General features: G+C 46.1%; 1 protein-coding gene across 2 annotated transcripts in view; it reads left to right on the forward strand.

The window, feature by feature from the left end:
• Positions 1-16,721, forward strand: part of LOC311513708 (beta-1,4 N-acetylgalactosaminyltransferase 2-like) — a gene marked incomplete at its 5' end in the record, with an annotated part of 31,479 nt that overhangs the window by 7,829 nt on the left and 6,929 nt on the right. Inside the window, 8 exons of one of the 2 annotated variants that reach the window (XM_084615716.1) lie at positions 1,935-2,108; positions 9,113-9,250; positions 10,236-10,342; positions 11,205-11,242; positions 12,434-12,614; positions 13,272-13,358; positions 14,066-14,253; positions 16,106-16,246. In XM_084615716.1, the coding sequence (XP_084471842.1) occupies positions 1,935-2,108; positions 9,113-9,250; positions 10,236-10,342; positions 11,205-11,242; positions 12,434-12,614; positions 13,272-13,358; positions 14,066-14,253; positions 16,106-16,246 (1,054 nt within the window). Of the gene's footprint in view, positions 1-1,934; positions 2,109-7,216; positions 7,293-9,112; positions 9,251-10,235; positions 10,343-11,204; positions 11,243-12,433; positions 12,615-13,271; positions 13,359-14,065; positions 14,254-16,105; positions 16,247-16,721 lie in introns of those variants that run through there. The other variant, XM_084615717.1, reaches the window with a different exon arrangement.

The raw sequence follows: 16,721 nt of genomic DNA on the forward strand, positions 1-16,721 counted from the left end.
GAGGTGCCAGCCTAAGAATCCAGTGTCCATCAGCTGAAGAAGGCGTCAAGTGGAAATAACCAGAGGACCCCCCGCAGAGGGCAGACTGGAATCCACCCAACAGCCTCAAGAATGGGAGAACCAGAGAACAAGATAACATCTAGCAGCACGGAGCCGTCAGGAATGTGCCATCTGCTGATTGATTCAGCAACAGCATGATGAAGCAATTCCCATAGACTGGCATAGGAAGAAATTCCTATAAAAATAGACTCTAGAAAGTGAGAACTTTGGGGTCTGATTCTGCAAACCAACTTCCAGGAGCATCAGATGAGCAACTCTAAGGCTGGTAACTATGATGATAACCTTGCAGAACCTGCGTTCTGCAAGGTAAAAAAGGAATATTATCACAGGGAAATGCTTCAAAGGGTCTCGAAGATTAGGGTACACACCTTGTTAACCCACAAGGTGAGGACAGGGCTGGCATAGCCCAGAGGAGAGTGTTTGACTGGATGAAAGGCTGGTGGTGTTAGGAAGTTGCAGCCACCATCTTCAATGAAGCAATGTAGCCCGGCCATTTTGAAAGAAGGCAATTTTTTGTGAGTTTCCCTGAAGAAGATCTTATGCACCGACCAGCCTCTGCTGACAGAAACTTCAGCTGGGGGGGATGCTGAAAATAATGAAGTATGTGTATAGTTATCTCTTTTATTTCCCAAAGCTACCTGTTACACCAGATCTACTCACAAAAACGGGCAGTGGGGAGGGATGTGCATTCTGGTTGCTTTGTGGCAATCTAAAGTGTGTGTGGATGCGGGTGGGTGGGAAGCAGCCATAAAAGCTAAATCTTTTTAAAATCTGCAAGTTGATATTTCGAATAGAGTGAAGATATGAAGTATGGCCTGCTAAGTTATATGAAGATATGAAGTATGGCCTGTTGAGTTCTGTGTTTAGTGTGCATGCATTACATTTTTAACTTGAAAACAAGATAATTCCCGAACAAAACAATATTAAGACTGAGTACATATCAGGAATTCTGTATTAAATACATTACAGGGATGTTGTTATTTATGCAAAATACCAAGTGCTATAAACCTAGGAAGTTCATTTTTAAGACTACGTATTTAAGAGAAATCCAAATGTATTTACTCTGAATTTCCTGGGTTTATAATGTTTGGGGGAAGAGAGTTTTGTTTTTTGGGGATTTTTTTTATATATTTACAGCATCTCTGTAATGTATTTAACCGGGAATTACTGACATGTACTCTCAGCCTTTGCGCCATCTTAATGTAGTCTTTGGGGAATAATAAAGGTTGTGAATGGCAGAAATACTAACTGTGGTGTCTGGAGGAAGTGGCCTATAATTCAGGGTGTTCTTGCTCTGAGTCCAGCGCACCTTTCCCCTGTGTCACAGTCCAAATGGGTCAGCAGAACCCTCGGTGTGGATTCTAGGAGAGGCATTTGGTAGGTGGGGGAATGAAAGTAGCAGCAGGGATGCACTAGGAGAACTAATAAGATCTGTCTTAATATCTATTCTTAGCCAATAATTGCAACTAGTCAACAGGTAAATTCTTAACTAGTCATGCTCTAAAGGACACAGGACTGTCTGGTTTAATAACACCCTCAAAAAGTTCAGAGAAAAAACACAATAAAATACAACAGTTTTTGTCTCAAGCTCATAAGTTTCTGTCTGAACAACTGTCCTATAATTGGTATAACAGCTTCCCAGCATGGGTAGTCAGTCTTTCCTAAGTATAATCAAGGAAGGAGGCTTTTTTATTTTGTTTGGTAGAAAACTCTTCTGAACATGAATAAGAGATTCAGATCTGCTGGGTGTGGGTGGAAGGGAGAAAAACCGAAGGTGAAATGCGTTAGAGTTTGGAAATGCAGCCACAGAGCTAACAGCTTCTAAATGCTGCCTCATTGCTTACTGAAATCTTCCTTTCGTCTGTTTAATGCAGTATGAAATACTTCCTTATCCTGGTCTCGTGTACATTGGTTTTGTTTTTGGCCTCCATGCACTGGCAGAGGCCAGCTGAAAATCAGATCAAGGGAGAGATTTCAGAGGCTCGGTCTGACATGAAACTTCTGTCTCCAGAAAAATACAAGTCCTTGTTTACCTACAATGGAATTTGGTAAGTTCCCTTGCTGATATTAACTGCTTCAATTGTTCTTCGTAGCTAGATTTGTGCAAATACTGCAAAGGAAAAGGTTGGCTAATGTTTGTTTGAATTGTTAGATTTGCTCCAGCTGTTAATGCCCATATTGCAGAAAGTTAATTTCAGGTTTGGGTTGGGGCCCCCAGTTTGAGAAACACTGCAGAGAAATCCCACATTTTTTGCTGGGCATAAATGGCATAAATTTCAACATCCATGAAATTTGCTATTTATGCCATGACGCACCTGCAAAAAATGTGGGTTTTCTCAACGATTTTAAGTAGACCCATCATGATTGATGCAATAATAGCTAGGTAGAAATGGGATTCAAATTAACTTTCTTTCCTCTTCCCTGTTGTTGTTTGACAAAATAGCAACTGCTCTCTCTCTGCCACCTGGCTCAGCTGCATCTTTGTTTTCACACAACACCTAATGGCCCCAAGACAAATGAATAATAGAAGATAACAGGGCACAAATTGGTCCCTCCCATGCACTTCGATCTTTCCTGTTTTCTGCCTGTGGCATACACTGGGTTAGCTTCCTGAGGGCTGTAGTACTTTTGGTCTAATGCTGGCTGTTGGGGTGGGGGTGACCGAGTGGTGTTTAGTGCCTTGTGATACATAGGCCAGGCAAGATGATCTCATGATCCTGTCTGGCCTTAAACTCTGACTTCATTCCTGAAAATTTTGACAGGTTTCAGAGTAGCAGCCGTGTTAGTCTGTATTCGCAAAAAGAAAAGGAGTACTTGTGGCACCTTAGAGACTAACCAATTTATATGAGCATAAGCTTTCATGAGCTACAGCTCACTTCGTCGGATGCAGTGAACTTTAGCTCTCGAAAGCTTATGCTCAAATAAATTGGTTAGTCTCTAAGGTGCCACAAGTCCTCCTTTTCTTATTCCTGAAAATGAGCCTGAAGTGCTGGCCTTTTATTTCACAGGCAATTGGAAAACAGCTACAGCTTCCTCCCAGAAATCTATTAGTCAGGGGCAGTGTGGTCTAGTACAGGGGTTCTCAAACGTCATTGCACTGCGACCCCCTTCTGACAATAAAAATTACGACACGACTCCAGGAGAGGGGACTGAAGTCGGAGCCCACCCAAGTCGCCCTGTCCCGGGTGGTGTGTGTGTGTGTAACCTAAGCCCCACCACCGAGGGCTGAAGCCAGGGCTGTCCTTAGTCACATGCAGCATATGCGGCTGTGTAGGGCACCCAGACATGTGGGGCACCATTCCCCGCACGGGCCGCTGCTGGAATCCTCTCTTCTCCAGCCCCTCCCCCACACTGGGCTGACGGGCTTCTCCCTGCCCCCAACCCCGCCCCACCCTCACTCGCTCCTCAGCCGGCTCTGCCGCCCCAGCCCCTGGGAGCCCAGAGTGGCATGGACGGTCACTGGCAGCATGGTGGCCCGGCCCACCACTGCCTGGAGCAGAGTCCCTGCCTGCCTGCATCGCTTGGTCTCCGATGGGGGCCGGGCCGCGCCGGGGCCAGGACAGGAGGAGCCAAACTTCCACATGAGTCAGCGAGGGGAGCCGGGCCAAGCGGCGGGGTGAGGGGGACTTAAGGTGACCGTTCGCTCACGGTCTCTCACACTTCCCTAACACACACACACACACACTCTGCCTCTCACGAGTCACAGTCCCCCAATACAGATTGTCATACACAGAGTCTCACTCTCCCCAACACACACAGTCCGACAGTCACACAGCCCCCCAACACACAGTGTCACACACACACACACACGCACACTGGCTCTCTCTCTCTCACACTCACACGCACACACTTGTATTATTGTTATTACTGCTTGGTACTTCCTGTCCAAATGCTCATGGTGAGCCAGGAGTGGTGAGGAGCTGCTGGAGGGCCGTGGGCTCTGGCAAGATGCAGCCCCCATGTGGCCTTGAGCCACTGCCGCAGCGTCTGCTGTGTATGAAGCTCGGTGTGTGTCAGCAATGGGGGGGAGCTCTGGGGGTCCGCGGGTGGGGGTGGTGGCTGTGCCCCTTCTACACGCTGGGGTCAGTGGTGCCGGCTGGGAACCGCCTTCAGTGGAGCATAGGGGCACCAGTTTAATAATACTGCAAAGGGCTCCATAAATCTGAAGGACAGCCCTGGCTGAAGCCCTCGGGCTTCTGCCCCGGGCGGTGGGGCTCGCGCTTCGGCTTCGGTCCCGGGCTCCAGCAAGTCTAAGGCCAGCCCTGACAACCCCATTAAAACAGGGTCGTGACCCACTTAGGGGTCCTGATAATAACCAGAAAGACAGAGGGGGGTGAGGTAATATCTTTTATTGAAAAAAGAAAAGGAGGACTTGTGGCACCTTAGAGACTAACCAATTTATTTGAGCGTAAGCTTTCGTGAGCTACAGCTCACTTCATCGGATATGCTCACGAAAGCTTGAGTGAAGAGCATATGATTTAAAGAGTCAAGGTAAACTAAGTGTGGGACGGAAAACAAAGGCACAAAGGGGGGGTGAGGGAATATCTTTTATTGGACCAACTTCCATTGGTGAGAGAGACGAGTGTTGACACTTACACAAAGCTCCTCTTCAGGCCTGCTTTATGTAAGCACAAAAGCTTCTCTCTCTTGCCAACAGAAGTTGATTCAATAAAAGATATCACCTCACCTGCCTTCTCTTTCTAATATCCTAGGATCAACATGGCTTCAATAATGCTGTATATAATAACCACCAAAACAAGCATCTGGCTTGGGGAAGGAGCAGCGGAAGCTTCCTAATAGTTTGGGGGGGCACTAGCTCCCGAACCATGCCCTCCCCCCGCCCATGCTGCCTCTTACCCTCCGCTCCCAAAACTCCATCCCCACTCACTCCTCTCCGCTCCCTCCACCCCCACCCCCTCAATTGCTCGCCCTTATGGCCAGTAAAAAGTGGGAGGGCTTGGGGGATTGGTGATAGGAAATGTGGAGTCTTTCACCTTGAGGTCTCTGGACTGAATCCATGCTGGGCTTGTAGCAAGTGAAAATACTTTCCACGTGAATTTTCTTCAGTGGCCTGGGTGAGATGAGACAGTACGTCTGAGTCCAGTTCTCAGGAACTCTTTTATATGTCTATTGAAGACAACCTCCCTGCTACAACTGGCATTAGTTGGCATAAGGATTGAGTGAGCCATAGAGTCTTCTCAATCTCCCTGTCATTCCTATTGACGCTTCTAGTCAGGGCTGAGGCAGGGTGGGTTGGAGAAGCCGCCCAACTGCTGCTTGGCCTCTACCTGCTTTTGGAAGATCTCACCCTCCAGCACCTTACATGCTAAGGTCCAGATTTTCCAAAAAGATCAGCGCACAACGTGCCGAACTCTGCGCTGAGCGCTCTGGAAAGTCTGACCACTTCCTCAGGGACCTAAATGGGTGCCGAGGTCTGTTGAAAAATCTGGCCTCAGTAGAGCGACACGGAACAAACCTCACGTGTCCTTTATTGGGTAGAAGTGTGCAATAGACAGCAGCTCCAATTTCTCTCCTGCCTGGAGTCTAATAGGGGTGGGATGGGCCTACTAGTGTACTCACAAGCTCCGCCCACAAGCCGAGCTCTGCCCATCAGCCAAGCTCCCCTAAGGTGAGATGCCAAAACAAAGATAAAAGCCTGCTTGCAGCAGATCATATGCAACTTGTTTTCCTGTCTTGCCTGCTCTACTTTGCAGTGACAGAGTGTCATAAATATAAAGGGAAGGGTAAACACCTCTAAAATCCCTCCTGGCCAGAGGAAAAACCCTTTTACCTGTAAAGGGTTAAGAAGCTAGGATAACCTTGCTGGGCACCTGACCAAAATAACCAATGAGGAGACAAGATACTTTCAAAAGCTGCGGGGAGGGAGAAACAAAGCCTCTCTCTCTTTTGTGTGATGCTTTTGCCAGGGACAGATCAGGAATGGAGTCTTAGAATTTAGTAAGTAATCTAGCTAGATATGCATTAGATTCTGATTCCTTTAAATGGCTGAGAAAATAAGCTGTGCTGAATGGAATGTATATTCCTGGTTTTGTGTCTTTTTGTAACTTAAGGTTTTGCCTAGAGGGATTCTCTATGTTTTGAATCTGATTACCCTGTAAGGTATTTACCATCTTGATTTTACAGAGGTGATTCTTTTACTTTTTTTCTTCAATTAAAATTCTTCTTTTAAGAACCTGATTGTTTTTTCATTGTTCTTAAGATCCAAGGGTTTGGGTCTGTGTTCACCTATGCAAATTGGTGAGGATTTTTATCAAGCCTTCCCCAGGAAAGGGGGTGTAGGGTTTGGGGAGGATTTTGGGGGGAAAGATGTTTCCAAGCAGGCTCTTTTCCGGTTATATATCTGTTAGACGATTGGTGGTGGCAGCAATAAAGTCCAAGGGCAAAAGGTAAAATAGTTTGTACCTTGGGGAAGTTTTAACCTAAGCTGGTAAAAATAAGCTTAGGGTGTTTCCATGCAGGTCCCCACATCTGTAACCTAGAGTTCAGAATGGGGAAGGAACCTTGACACAGAGTTATTGATGCTGACACTAAACTTGCAATTATTAGGCTTCTATTTTCTCCCAGAACTATTATGTCAGGCTGCCTGCAGATACAGGAGACCATGCCACATGACTTTATGCTCCTCCACCATTAGCAGTTTATCTTTGTAATGGTGACACTTTTTTTTTTCTTTTAAAACGAAAGCTCTGACTCTGGAGCGCAGGATGGCCCCATCCAATAAACGTACCAATTTGCTGAATAACCATGTAGCAGCCCAGTTCGACTCCTGCCTTCTTACTCTCTCAGCAATTGCGCTGCAAAGCACTGACTGCGGCCCGTAAAGGCGGAGCAGGAATTGGAGACAGAGTCATGAACAGCAAGAGACAAGGAGGAGACTTAGATAAGCAGAAGAAGTAGGGATGAGTGTTGCATAAGCCTATCGTTTCATAGAGCTTGAAAAGCACATTAGATCTTATGAATGTAGCAGTAGTGAAATGCAGCCACTTCTGGGGTGGAAGGAAACAGCACACTACACCAGTAAGGGGAAGAGAGTTTTTTTTTTTTTTTTTTGCCTGAGGATGTTATAAAAATATCATGGCACTTCCCCCCCTAACTGACGCTTTATTTTTCTTAAGACTCTGGCCCTTATTTTTTAATCTCTCGATGGCTTCCCACCAGAATTCTGCTACTGGACCTCAGTGGGGTGGCTTGGCTTTCCTTTATGCTGATGGGTAGGTGTAAAGTACCTGCACTTTCAAACTTGCCACTACATCGTTGTTGTCAAATACCTTTCTAGTTTGCGGTATAAGGGTGTTGGTCTCAGGATATTAGAGAGACAGGGTGGATGAGGTGTAATATCTTTCACTGGACCAACTGCTGTTGGTGAAAGAGATTCTTCTGGTGAAAGATATTACCTCACCCACCTTGTTTCTTTAAACTCCTGTATACAAAGAGGTTCCACACCCACAAGAGTGATTAACTGGGGCGTTGTGCACAGTGCTTGCATGGGGTTGGGCTAGGAGGGAATGTGGTATAGCAGGATGTTTCTTGGGGAGCAATGGAGTTCAATGGGAGGCAGGCAGGTTACAATATCTAGGAGGGGTGGGGGAAAGAAGAAGTAGGCTGTGGAGTCAGCCGCAGGTAAGGTATTTATTGCTGAGGGTCAACTTGCTCACCCCTAACAAACAAAGTTGGTCTTGCAACTTCTCACTGGACTCGGAGAGCTGCCTAAGGCACTATCAAGTCTGCCAGCCAAGGGACCTGCAAATAATTGATCTGTTCCCAGAAAGAGGAAGCTCAGACACAAGCCCCTCCATGCAAACCCAAGTATGTGTAGCTCCCCTATTGTCTCTAGTCACCTCTAACAGTGGAAAAGAGGCAGCTGAGCGACTTATGGGAGCTTTATTGCTAATGGCTTGCTGGGATTTATTGTTGCTCGACACCCGTTCTTGCAGGGAGACAGTGAAGCCAGGTGTGTCACAATCTCCATCAAGCGTATTACAGATTATGTCCAGATTTTCCAATGATCCCTGAGGCACATGCCCATGTGGTTGCTTGTTTTGTTGTTTGAGCTGGTTGTGGTTAGAGATATAGAGGGTTGCATTTGACCTGACCCAGCTTCTGGGATGAAAGAGGGGACTCTTTACTCTCTGTTCTGGATCTTAAGTGGGTTTGGAGCTTCCCTCCTCTTTATGTTCTGTCCCTATCCCTTCTGCATGCTGGATAGGAGGGCAGTGGTCACCTCTCCTAGCTACTGGAAAGATGGCCCCAGTCTGTTATTACCAGAAACTCTCTCCTCTGGCAGGGAGTGGAATCTTGCAGCATTGCTCCCTTCCCCATGGGAAGGAGGCATCCAGCGAGAGAGATTAGGTGACTTTTCTGAGTTCACAGAGAGCCAGTGGCAGATCTAGGAATAGAACCTGGATCTCCTGACTCCCAGTTCAGTATTTCATAGGGTTCTCCTTTCCAAACTGGGAAGGAGTGGTGGTGCATGGCCACTGGTTCTCTATCCCAAATGTTGGCTCTGGTTTTAAGAATGATGGAGTGGGTGGGGGGTTGTTTTGTTTTATGGCCCTTACGTTGAGCTGCAGCTTTCCTGGGCTCTCTATGTAAAAAAAGCTAGTGTCAGTGGCTCTGTGCATTTACACCAGCTGAGAATCTGGCCCAAATGTCCTACAGTGTAACCCAACTTTCTTACAAAGGAAGCTACATTCACCTGCCAGGGCAGGATGGGATCCTATTCGCGTTTTAGCTCTGGCTCAGTCATGATGTTCCCATCCAGAGCTGAACATCCCTCAGTGCTGGGACGGTAGTGTCCAGCTGAGATCAGAACTTTGCCAGTGTGCATTTGAAACAAGGGTTTCATGTCCATGGTTGGTGGGTTAGGCCCATATCACTAATATATATACACATGCCCCTTATAGATACTGGCCTAACCCACCAAGCTTGGCCATATGCATATTATTTTTGAAAGGTCACAAAACAGCAGATTCTCCCAGTGTCCTTGCACAAGCTGAGCCTTCTGGGTTTTCTTTTTTTTCCCTCTCTTCAGGCTAGCTCCAAAGAATCAGTGTGAGTGCGCCAAAGCTGACCGTGTGCATGTCTACCAGATGGAAGATTATATTGAAAAGAAAGACCTTGCCTCCATTAAAGAGAGGCGACAGAGGGAGTTGGAGCACTATCAGAAAAGGTAAAGGGATTCTCCTGTCTCTCGACCTGTCCAGCCTGCATCTTTCCTGGCACTAAATTCATGTGGGAAAGTCTCATGAACTGAAGCCTTGGGGCTGAGTTGTACTGAGGTAGAAGAATCAGCTATGGAGGAAAGCAGAAATGATCCTTTCAGCTGTTACCATCAGTGATGGGGTATACAAATCCCACACTGGGCACCAAGGGGATAAGGGATTATTTGGGGTTTAGCCAGCCCTGCCCCACCACACCTGCAGCAAATCCTCCATCTGCTGGAGGAATTAAAAGACATAGGGAATTAGCTCCTTTGAGAGGCAGAGAGCTCCAGCTAAGCAGACCTGCAGCCCATAGCTCCAATAGCACAGAGCAGAGGGAAGCCTAAAGATCTGATGCAGCTGCGCAAAGGGGCCCTCCCTGAGGGAAGGTAGGACCCATCCCAGAGAAAACCAGAGAGGGAAGTATCCCTGTGGACCCTGGACATAGTAGCCCCCTCTTACTTATTTTGGTTTGGACTTCCCCAACACAGGAAAGCCTCGCATCCCTCCTGCCCCCGTTATTCCAAGGAAGAGGCCCAGGGAGGACAGCCTTAAGCAGCCTTGGTTGCCAGACCATTGGTAGCCCAAAGTACCCAAGTCGGAGCCTGGTGGAGTGGGAGGACCCCTCCCCACAATCCCCTTTGCAGTCGGGGGTTGCACTCATGACCACTAGGCCATGCTCCCCAACCAGACCCTGAGTGAGCACCATTACATCATCTAAACCATGACCTACGCAGCACCCAATTTATACACTCCACGTATCCTGAAAATCTGGTTGCTTTGTTTGGTGCCCCAGTGGGAGATGATTTCTTTTCAAATTCCAGCCGCAAGCATCCAACAGATAGGGAATGTTGGTAGAAAGAAGTACTCATTCAAACTGTTTTACTGTTAACACAATTTTCATAATCCCTTATCCTCCCGACGCTGACCCTGTTCTATTCGCATTTGTTCCAGATACCCCTCAATGACTCAAGATCTACTAATAGCCAAACCAAACCTGCCATTAAGCTATCCTATTCAAGGAGTAGAGGTGATGCCACTACACACGATTAGGATTCCAGGTATACTTGTCCTGTGCCTTTTCATAGCCTGCTCATGGGCTCAACTTCCAGTGACGTCTAAGACCTTGTCTCTTGTACATACCCTCTATATGAAATAGGGGGGCTTTGTACTTCATTGTACCTGTGTTGGACTTGGCTTACTCTGAAGACCCAACCCTTCGTACAAAACTGCTGAATTCAAAATCCATTCGCTGATACCCAGAGATCTGGTTTCCTTCCAGTAAAGTGCATAAAATGTCTGGGATGGGTTCTTAGAAGAATAACCATGAGGCACTTTGTATACAGAGCATTTTAAAAAACAATTATGAAAAGGGCTGAAACAGTGAAGATCCCATCTGCATTTCACAATAAATCTCCCTTGACTCATTTGTCATCTGAGCGCAGACATGCTCTTCTATCTGAATGCAAAATGCTTTTTTGAAGAGCTCTGTGGTAGTTGGTTTTAAATTCCTCTTCCACTTATTTAATTGCTTCAAATGTTGTAATCTTGCAAAATTATTGATCTTTGGCTTTTATAAGGTGCAGGGAGTGGTGGAAACCTAAAGGCTGGCTCTCCAGCTGGTGTAAATCAGTGTAGCTCCGTTGACTTCCCTGGCTGATGCTTGCTGACGATCTAGCCCTAAATCTTTAGAGCTGCCCCAATGCAAAAATACTACTGACATCTCTAGATTTCTTCCAGAATAAAATTGGGGGGGGAAAATGCATAGAGAAAAGCTGATGTTCTATTTGTATCCAGCTCTGTGATCCCAGTTCAGGTGGGCTGACTGGAGTCTTGTTAGGGAACAATAATCACTTGAGTCAAAACACTGGCTTTAGGCTTGTTACTTACTGTCCTTATGTATGTTTCCCTTTGTTCTTCAAGGGCTTGGTTTGCATGGAGTGACTGAAGAAATGTACCAGGTATATTTCACGATGTTGCAGGGAAGTTTGTAGTCCAGGGTTACCTTGGCAAGTGCGTAACATGCTTTGAGATCTCTCTGCATGAAAGGTGCATTTCTCATGAGGTTTTCCTTCTATTACGAAGGTGGGCTTGATTTCCCAGCCTTGTATTAGTATAGTAGCATTTGGGTATGTCTCCAATCCCAGTCCGGATAGAGAGACTCTCACTAGCTTTACTGGAGTTAGGGTGCTAAAAGTAGCAGTGTGGACATTGCAGGATAGATGATAGGTCAGGCTAGCCATCTGAGCTCCAACCTGAGTGGGTGGGCGGCAGGCAGGCTTGGACTCGGGATCCAGCCTGAGCTGCCACCTGTGCCACAATATGCCACACTGCTACCTTTAGTGCGCTAGCTCGAGGGAAGCTAGCATGAGTCCGTCGACCTGGGCTGGGAGGCATCATCCCAGCTGCAGTCTAGGCACAGACAAATCCTTAGAGATCTTTACGAAGATCGGGGCCCCACTGTGCCAGGCACTATACAAATACATAGGGCTGGTCTATGCTCAGGCCATGTCTACACACGGAATGCTCTACCCGCATAGGTATAATGGTAAGGCATACTGGCAAGGTGGTCCAAGTGCAGACATGGCTATACCAGCAAAGCTGTGATGTTACTGGTATAACTTATCTCATACACCTGAGCAAAACCAGCTGTATGGCAAAGGCGGGCATTCCATGGTAGAACTGTTTCTTTGCTAGGGGCTTTTGCTGGCATAGCTCTGTCGGTCAGGGATCACAGCTTTTCACACCCCTGGCTGACATAGGTACACCGGCAGAAGTCTGTCATGTAGATGCAGCCTTCAAGTTTTGCTGCTCCATGCTGGCATAGTTAAAGCAACACCCCCCCCTAGTGCAGATGGAGATATACTGTTATAAAAGTGCTTCTGCCAGTACAGGTTATTCCAAACCACCTCGTACATTGGGGGTGGGAAGGTTGCCGTTTTAATGACCTCCACAGAGATGTCATCTTTTTAGTGAAACCAGGTGAGGATAGTGGTGGGGTCAGAGCTCTCTTCTTTCCCTTTAAATAAGACAGTTATTAAAGAGATGGCCATGTGATTGACCCAGATCAGGGAGGGAGGAGAGGGGAAGCCTTGTGATTTTACCATGACACCTAAGATTTCCACCTCCGTGCCGCACGGCACTTAACGCAGGTGATCCTGCGAGCATCTCTGGGAACCCTCAATACACTTGCTGATGTCTCTGACGATGTTGTGAGTGGACGGGGCGAGAAAGAGCTGATCATCTTGACCTCAGATGTGGAGCTGCTGAATTTCATCCTTGAGCATGTCACATACACCAGTGTGGTCTACCAGCTCACTGCAGTAGATATGAGTGAGTATCGACTGGACGATTTCTTCATCCCATCCTTGGCAGTTTTCCATCAGTTTCTCTAGTGTTACTAGGCCACTTTCAAGCATCTGCTAAACTAACTTTACCTCCAAGAAGGAATCTTTCTGAAAGACCCATTATTTAACACAGCATGAGCAGAGAAATAGATGCAGGATGCTGCCATCTTCCATAGCTGTCTCTTTCAAAGCTTTGGCAGAGATTGGTGAGGTCAGTCATCATCCTCGAGAAGCTAAAGCCCCCTTCAATGCCCTGCGTCCTAGTGAATCAGGGCTTCAGTCTTTTTGGCTTCTAATTACACATGAGGTGAAGCAAGACTGCCAAGCCAGGAGAATTCCTGGTACTTGTCAAAAAAATTTATCCAGTTCTTTGAGTCAGTGGAAGAAGGGGTCTTTCAAAGAACTCTTTCTAGGCTTCCCACTTGTCCATTTTCCATCACTGAGGCTGGAAGGTCATTTAACACTATATAAAATCAGGGGGGCCACTTTTATCTATTCCAGCCTAAAGCATTGCCAGGGAACAAATGGATTTCCAATCAAGGTTCTTACTTGGAGGTTTCCACTGTGTCATCAAAGATCTCCAGAATACCTGAAGACTTATGAGTGATGCAACTTTCCTATTCTGCTTTTCTTGTTTTCCAAGTGAGTTTCGAGAGCAGACATCATGTGGCTCAGTTTCCTGTGATCATCCGACAGCCTGGCCTTCCAAAGTTGTTTGATCCTGGAGCAGGTAAGTGTTTCTGAGTACCTCCCTGTAGGAAACCCCTTTTGCCCTTTTAAGGGGGTGTCAGGGAGTGGCTCCAGCAAGCTGGCAATTGCTGATGGTAAATCCTTACTCCAGACTTTACTGTGGTGCAAGTTAGTTACTCTTTTAGGCCTGATGCTGGGCTTCTTAAAGTCTTTCCGGTCTCCTGATGCCTCTCCATTCAAAAATGTATGTAATTGACAAAGGCTAAATACATCAGCATCATACTTAATGTTCTGTGTCCAGTTAGGTTCTTCCAAAGTTACGTCCACTGAAAAGCCCTGAATGAACGGACCTTTTTAAACGTTCTAATTCCGGGAAAACCTTGGATTGGCTCCGACAACACTTAGTGTAGTGCCTTCCATTTGAGGATCTCAATGCACTTCACAAACACTAGCTAATCCGTGGGATGCCCCACGTCCCTACCTCCATTTTGCAGATAGGGCAACTTAGGGACAAAGAGGATGACTTGTTCAGAGTCTAGCGGTTGTTGGCCTAGCGCTGTTGCTCTTCCCCATGGTCTGTGGCAGTCTGTGCTAGGAAGAGAACCCAGCTGTTGTGTTCTAGTTCGCTCTACTAACCACATGCCCACCTTCCTCCTGCAGGTAAGATCTTTCAGGAATGGTGAGTAAAAGCAAAGAACTGCCGTAAAATGTTACAAGCCTCTGTCACTTCCCTGTTTACAATTACAGATAGGAAGATCAGCTCCCTGGTGACTATCACGACGAAGACTTTCTTGCGCTATCACAAACTTAGGCTCCTCATCAAGAGCATCCGACAGTACTACCCTGACATAAAAATCATCGTCGCCGATGACAGTGAAGTCTCGGAGAAGATCAGCGGGGAGAACATTGAGCATTACATCATGCCTTTTGGAAAGGTCTGTCACTTGCACAGGACTGGCCATGTAGACAAGTCTCAGCCCAGGCCCTCCAGCCTGCGTTTCACAGAAGGATTGTTCATTGGTAGAGGCCACATCCTAAATAACACACCTTTTTGGATTGGATTTATTAAAAGCTCCAAGTGATTTAGAATCACAAATCCCATTGACTTTCACTCAGTTGGGGCCTGTATGTGCCGCCATAATCCAAATGCTACTAAGAGATGATATTTTCAAGAATGCCTAAGTGTTTTAGGAGTGCAAATCCTAATGTAAGTCAATGGAATTTATGTTCCTAAAACACTTAGGCACTCTTGAAAATACCATCTCTTATTAACATTTGGATTATGTTAGCACATACAGTCCCTAGCTGAGACCAGGGCCCTGTTGTGCTGGGAGCTCTACGAACACATAGTAAGAGACAGTCCTTGCCCCAAAGAGCTCACAGTCTAAGTAGATGAGCCTGACAAAAAGTGGGAGGGGAAATGGAAGCACAGAGAAGAGAAGGTGACCCAGCAGACCCAGGAATAGAACCTATGTTTCCTGAGGCCCAATCTCAACACCATGCCCCATCCACTGGACCACACTGTCTGCTAAGGACTCTTAAGACTTATGTGGTCAGTTCCATCCCCCAAAGAAATGAAGTGGAATGGCTCATGGGATTGTTTGTGTTGTATAGAATCTTTCACCTGTAGGCCACCAGTTCAAATTTATATCCAGTTATTGTTCCATGACCTCGCGCCAAGGTTGCTTAGCTAGGATAGCTGGGACAGAGGGGACTGAATTCTCCATGTCAGTCTATGGGCTTTACCACTGGTACCACAGCAATTTAACTTAAGCTACCGTAGTGGTATATGAGATGAGTTAGTGGTCTAAATCCAGTTCCTAGTGGTTTACCAACCCATTAATCTTCATGGACTTAGTCAACACGTTGTTGACTATACAGAATTTTTGGCCTCATCTTGAGCATTCACTGACATAAATGGGAATAGTGGGTGTCCAGCACATTTTGTGAATGGAGCATCTTATTGTGTAACTATTCAAGCTTTGTAAAAATAGTTACACTGGCTCACTGGCCTGTAATGCTCTATGAAAGATCAAAGATGAATGTTTAAGGCTCCTGTCTGTTCTCAATACCCCCATTGGCTGGCAGCATGGGACAAGGCATGCCTCCATGTTGCTCAAAAGTGATTTTCTTGGTGCTCATTAACGAGTTTCAGAGGCAGGCCCACCCAGTCCTTGGCTGGCAGTGGGCTTGCTGCGACGTGGGGATAGAAGGAGGAGAGACAATGAGGGAACCTTGGGGCTCCATAAGGAATGTGAAGAGCCCTGGGAATTATACAAATAGAGAGATGTTATAGGATGGTGACTGAAGTCTCCTGTAGAAAAATCACCTGATCTAATGAATTAAAATCCTACAATTGTAAAAATGTAGGGTTGGAAGGGACCTCAAGAGGTCATCTAGTCCACCCCAGGCACTGAGGCGATATCAAATGTACCTAGACCATGCCTTCCAGGGGGTTGTCTAAGCTGTTCTTAAAAACCTTCAAAGATGGGGATTCCACAACCTCCTTAGGTAAATACTTCCAGTGCTAAACTATCCTTATATACTGGTTCTTCTATCACATGGGCAAGTGATTGTCTTACTATAAGGTCACTCCTTGTTGCAAAGGTGTTCTATTTCTCATTCAGTAGTTCAGATGACCCTCCTTTTCAGAATAGTTTCTGGATAAAAGGGATTTGCACAAAGCTAAGCAGCTTTGTGTGTGTGTATTTGCATATATATAATTTTTCTTCTTATAAAGCTGTTCTGACCCTACCCTTCTGTGTCTTGATGATTCCCGTTTACCAGGGTTGGTTTGCTGGAAGGAATCTTGCAATATCTCAGGTCACAACCAAGTACTATCTCTGGGTTGATGATGACTTCTTATTCACCGAAAACACCAAAATTGAGAAACTATTGGAAGTGCTGGAGAGAACAAACTTGGATATGGTAAGAAATGCAAAAAAATTGTACCCTTGGAAAATGTTCTGGGCTTTTTGAAAGAGCTCAAGTGTTACAATGGGTGCTGAGCCTTTGAAAATCTGGCCATTAGTCAGGAGGGAAAAGGAATATTGCTTCCAGCTCTCAAAATGTATTCCTCTGCAGACCTGTCTTAGTCCTCTGTTTATCAGATTATGCCAGAAACTTGCTTTCAAATGATGGGGAAAATTTTTTATGGATTTTTAGATTGACTGTGACCACACCAGAGGTTAGTGCTATCTGGCAAAATATTCTTTGAGAGTGGTGTGTGTTTCTCATCTATGTTACTTGGCTTTCTTCATGCATCAGATTGGTTTCACCTTCTCAGAAATGTGCCCATCTTAAATTGGTGCATTACCATTTGACCCTGGATATTTACTACTTAGTTCTGGGTATCTGCCTCCTTTCTGTGTTTTGGTTCTATACAACCTCATAGCAGGCAGAA

This window comes from Lepidochelys olivacea (genome assembly GCF_965140295.1).
Source record: "Lepidochelys olivacea isolate rLepOli2 genome assembly, chromosome: 27".
Taxonomy (NCBI): domain Eukaryota; kingdom Metazoa; phylum Chordata; order Testudines; family Cheloniidae; genus Lepidochelys; species Lepidochelys olivacea.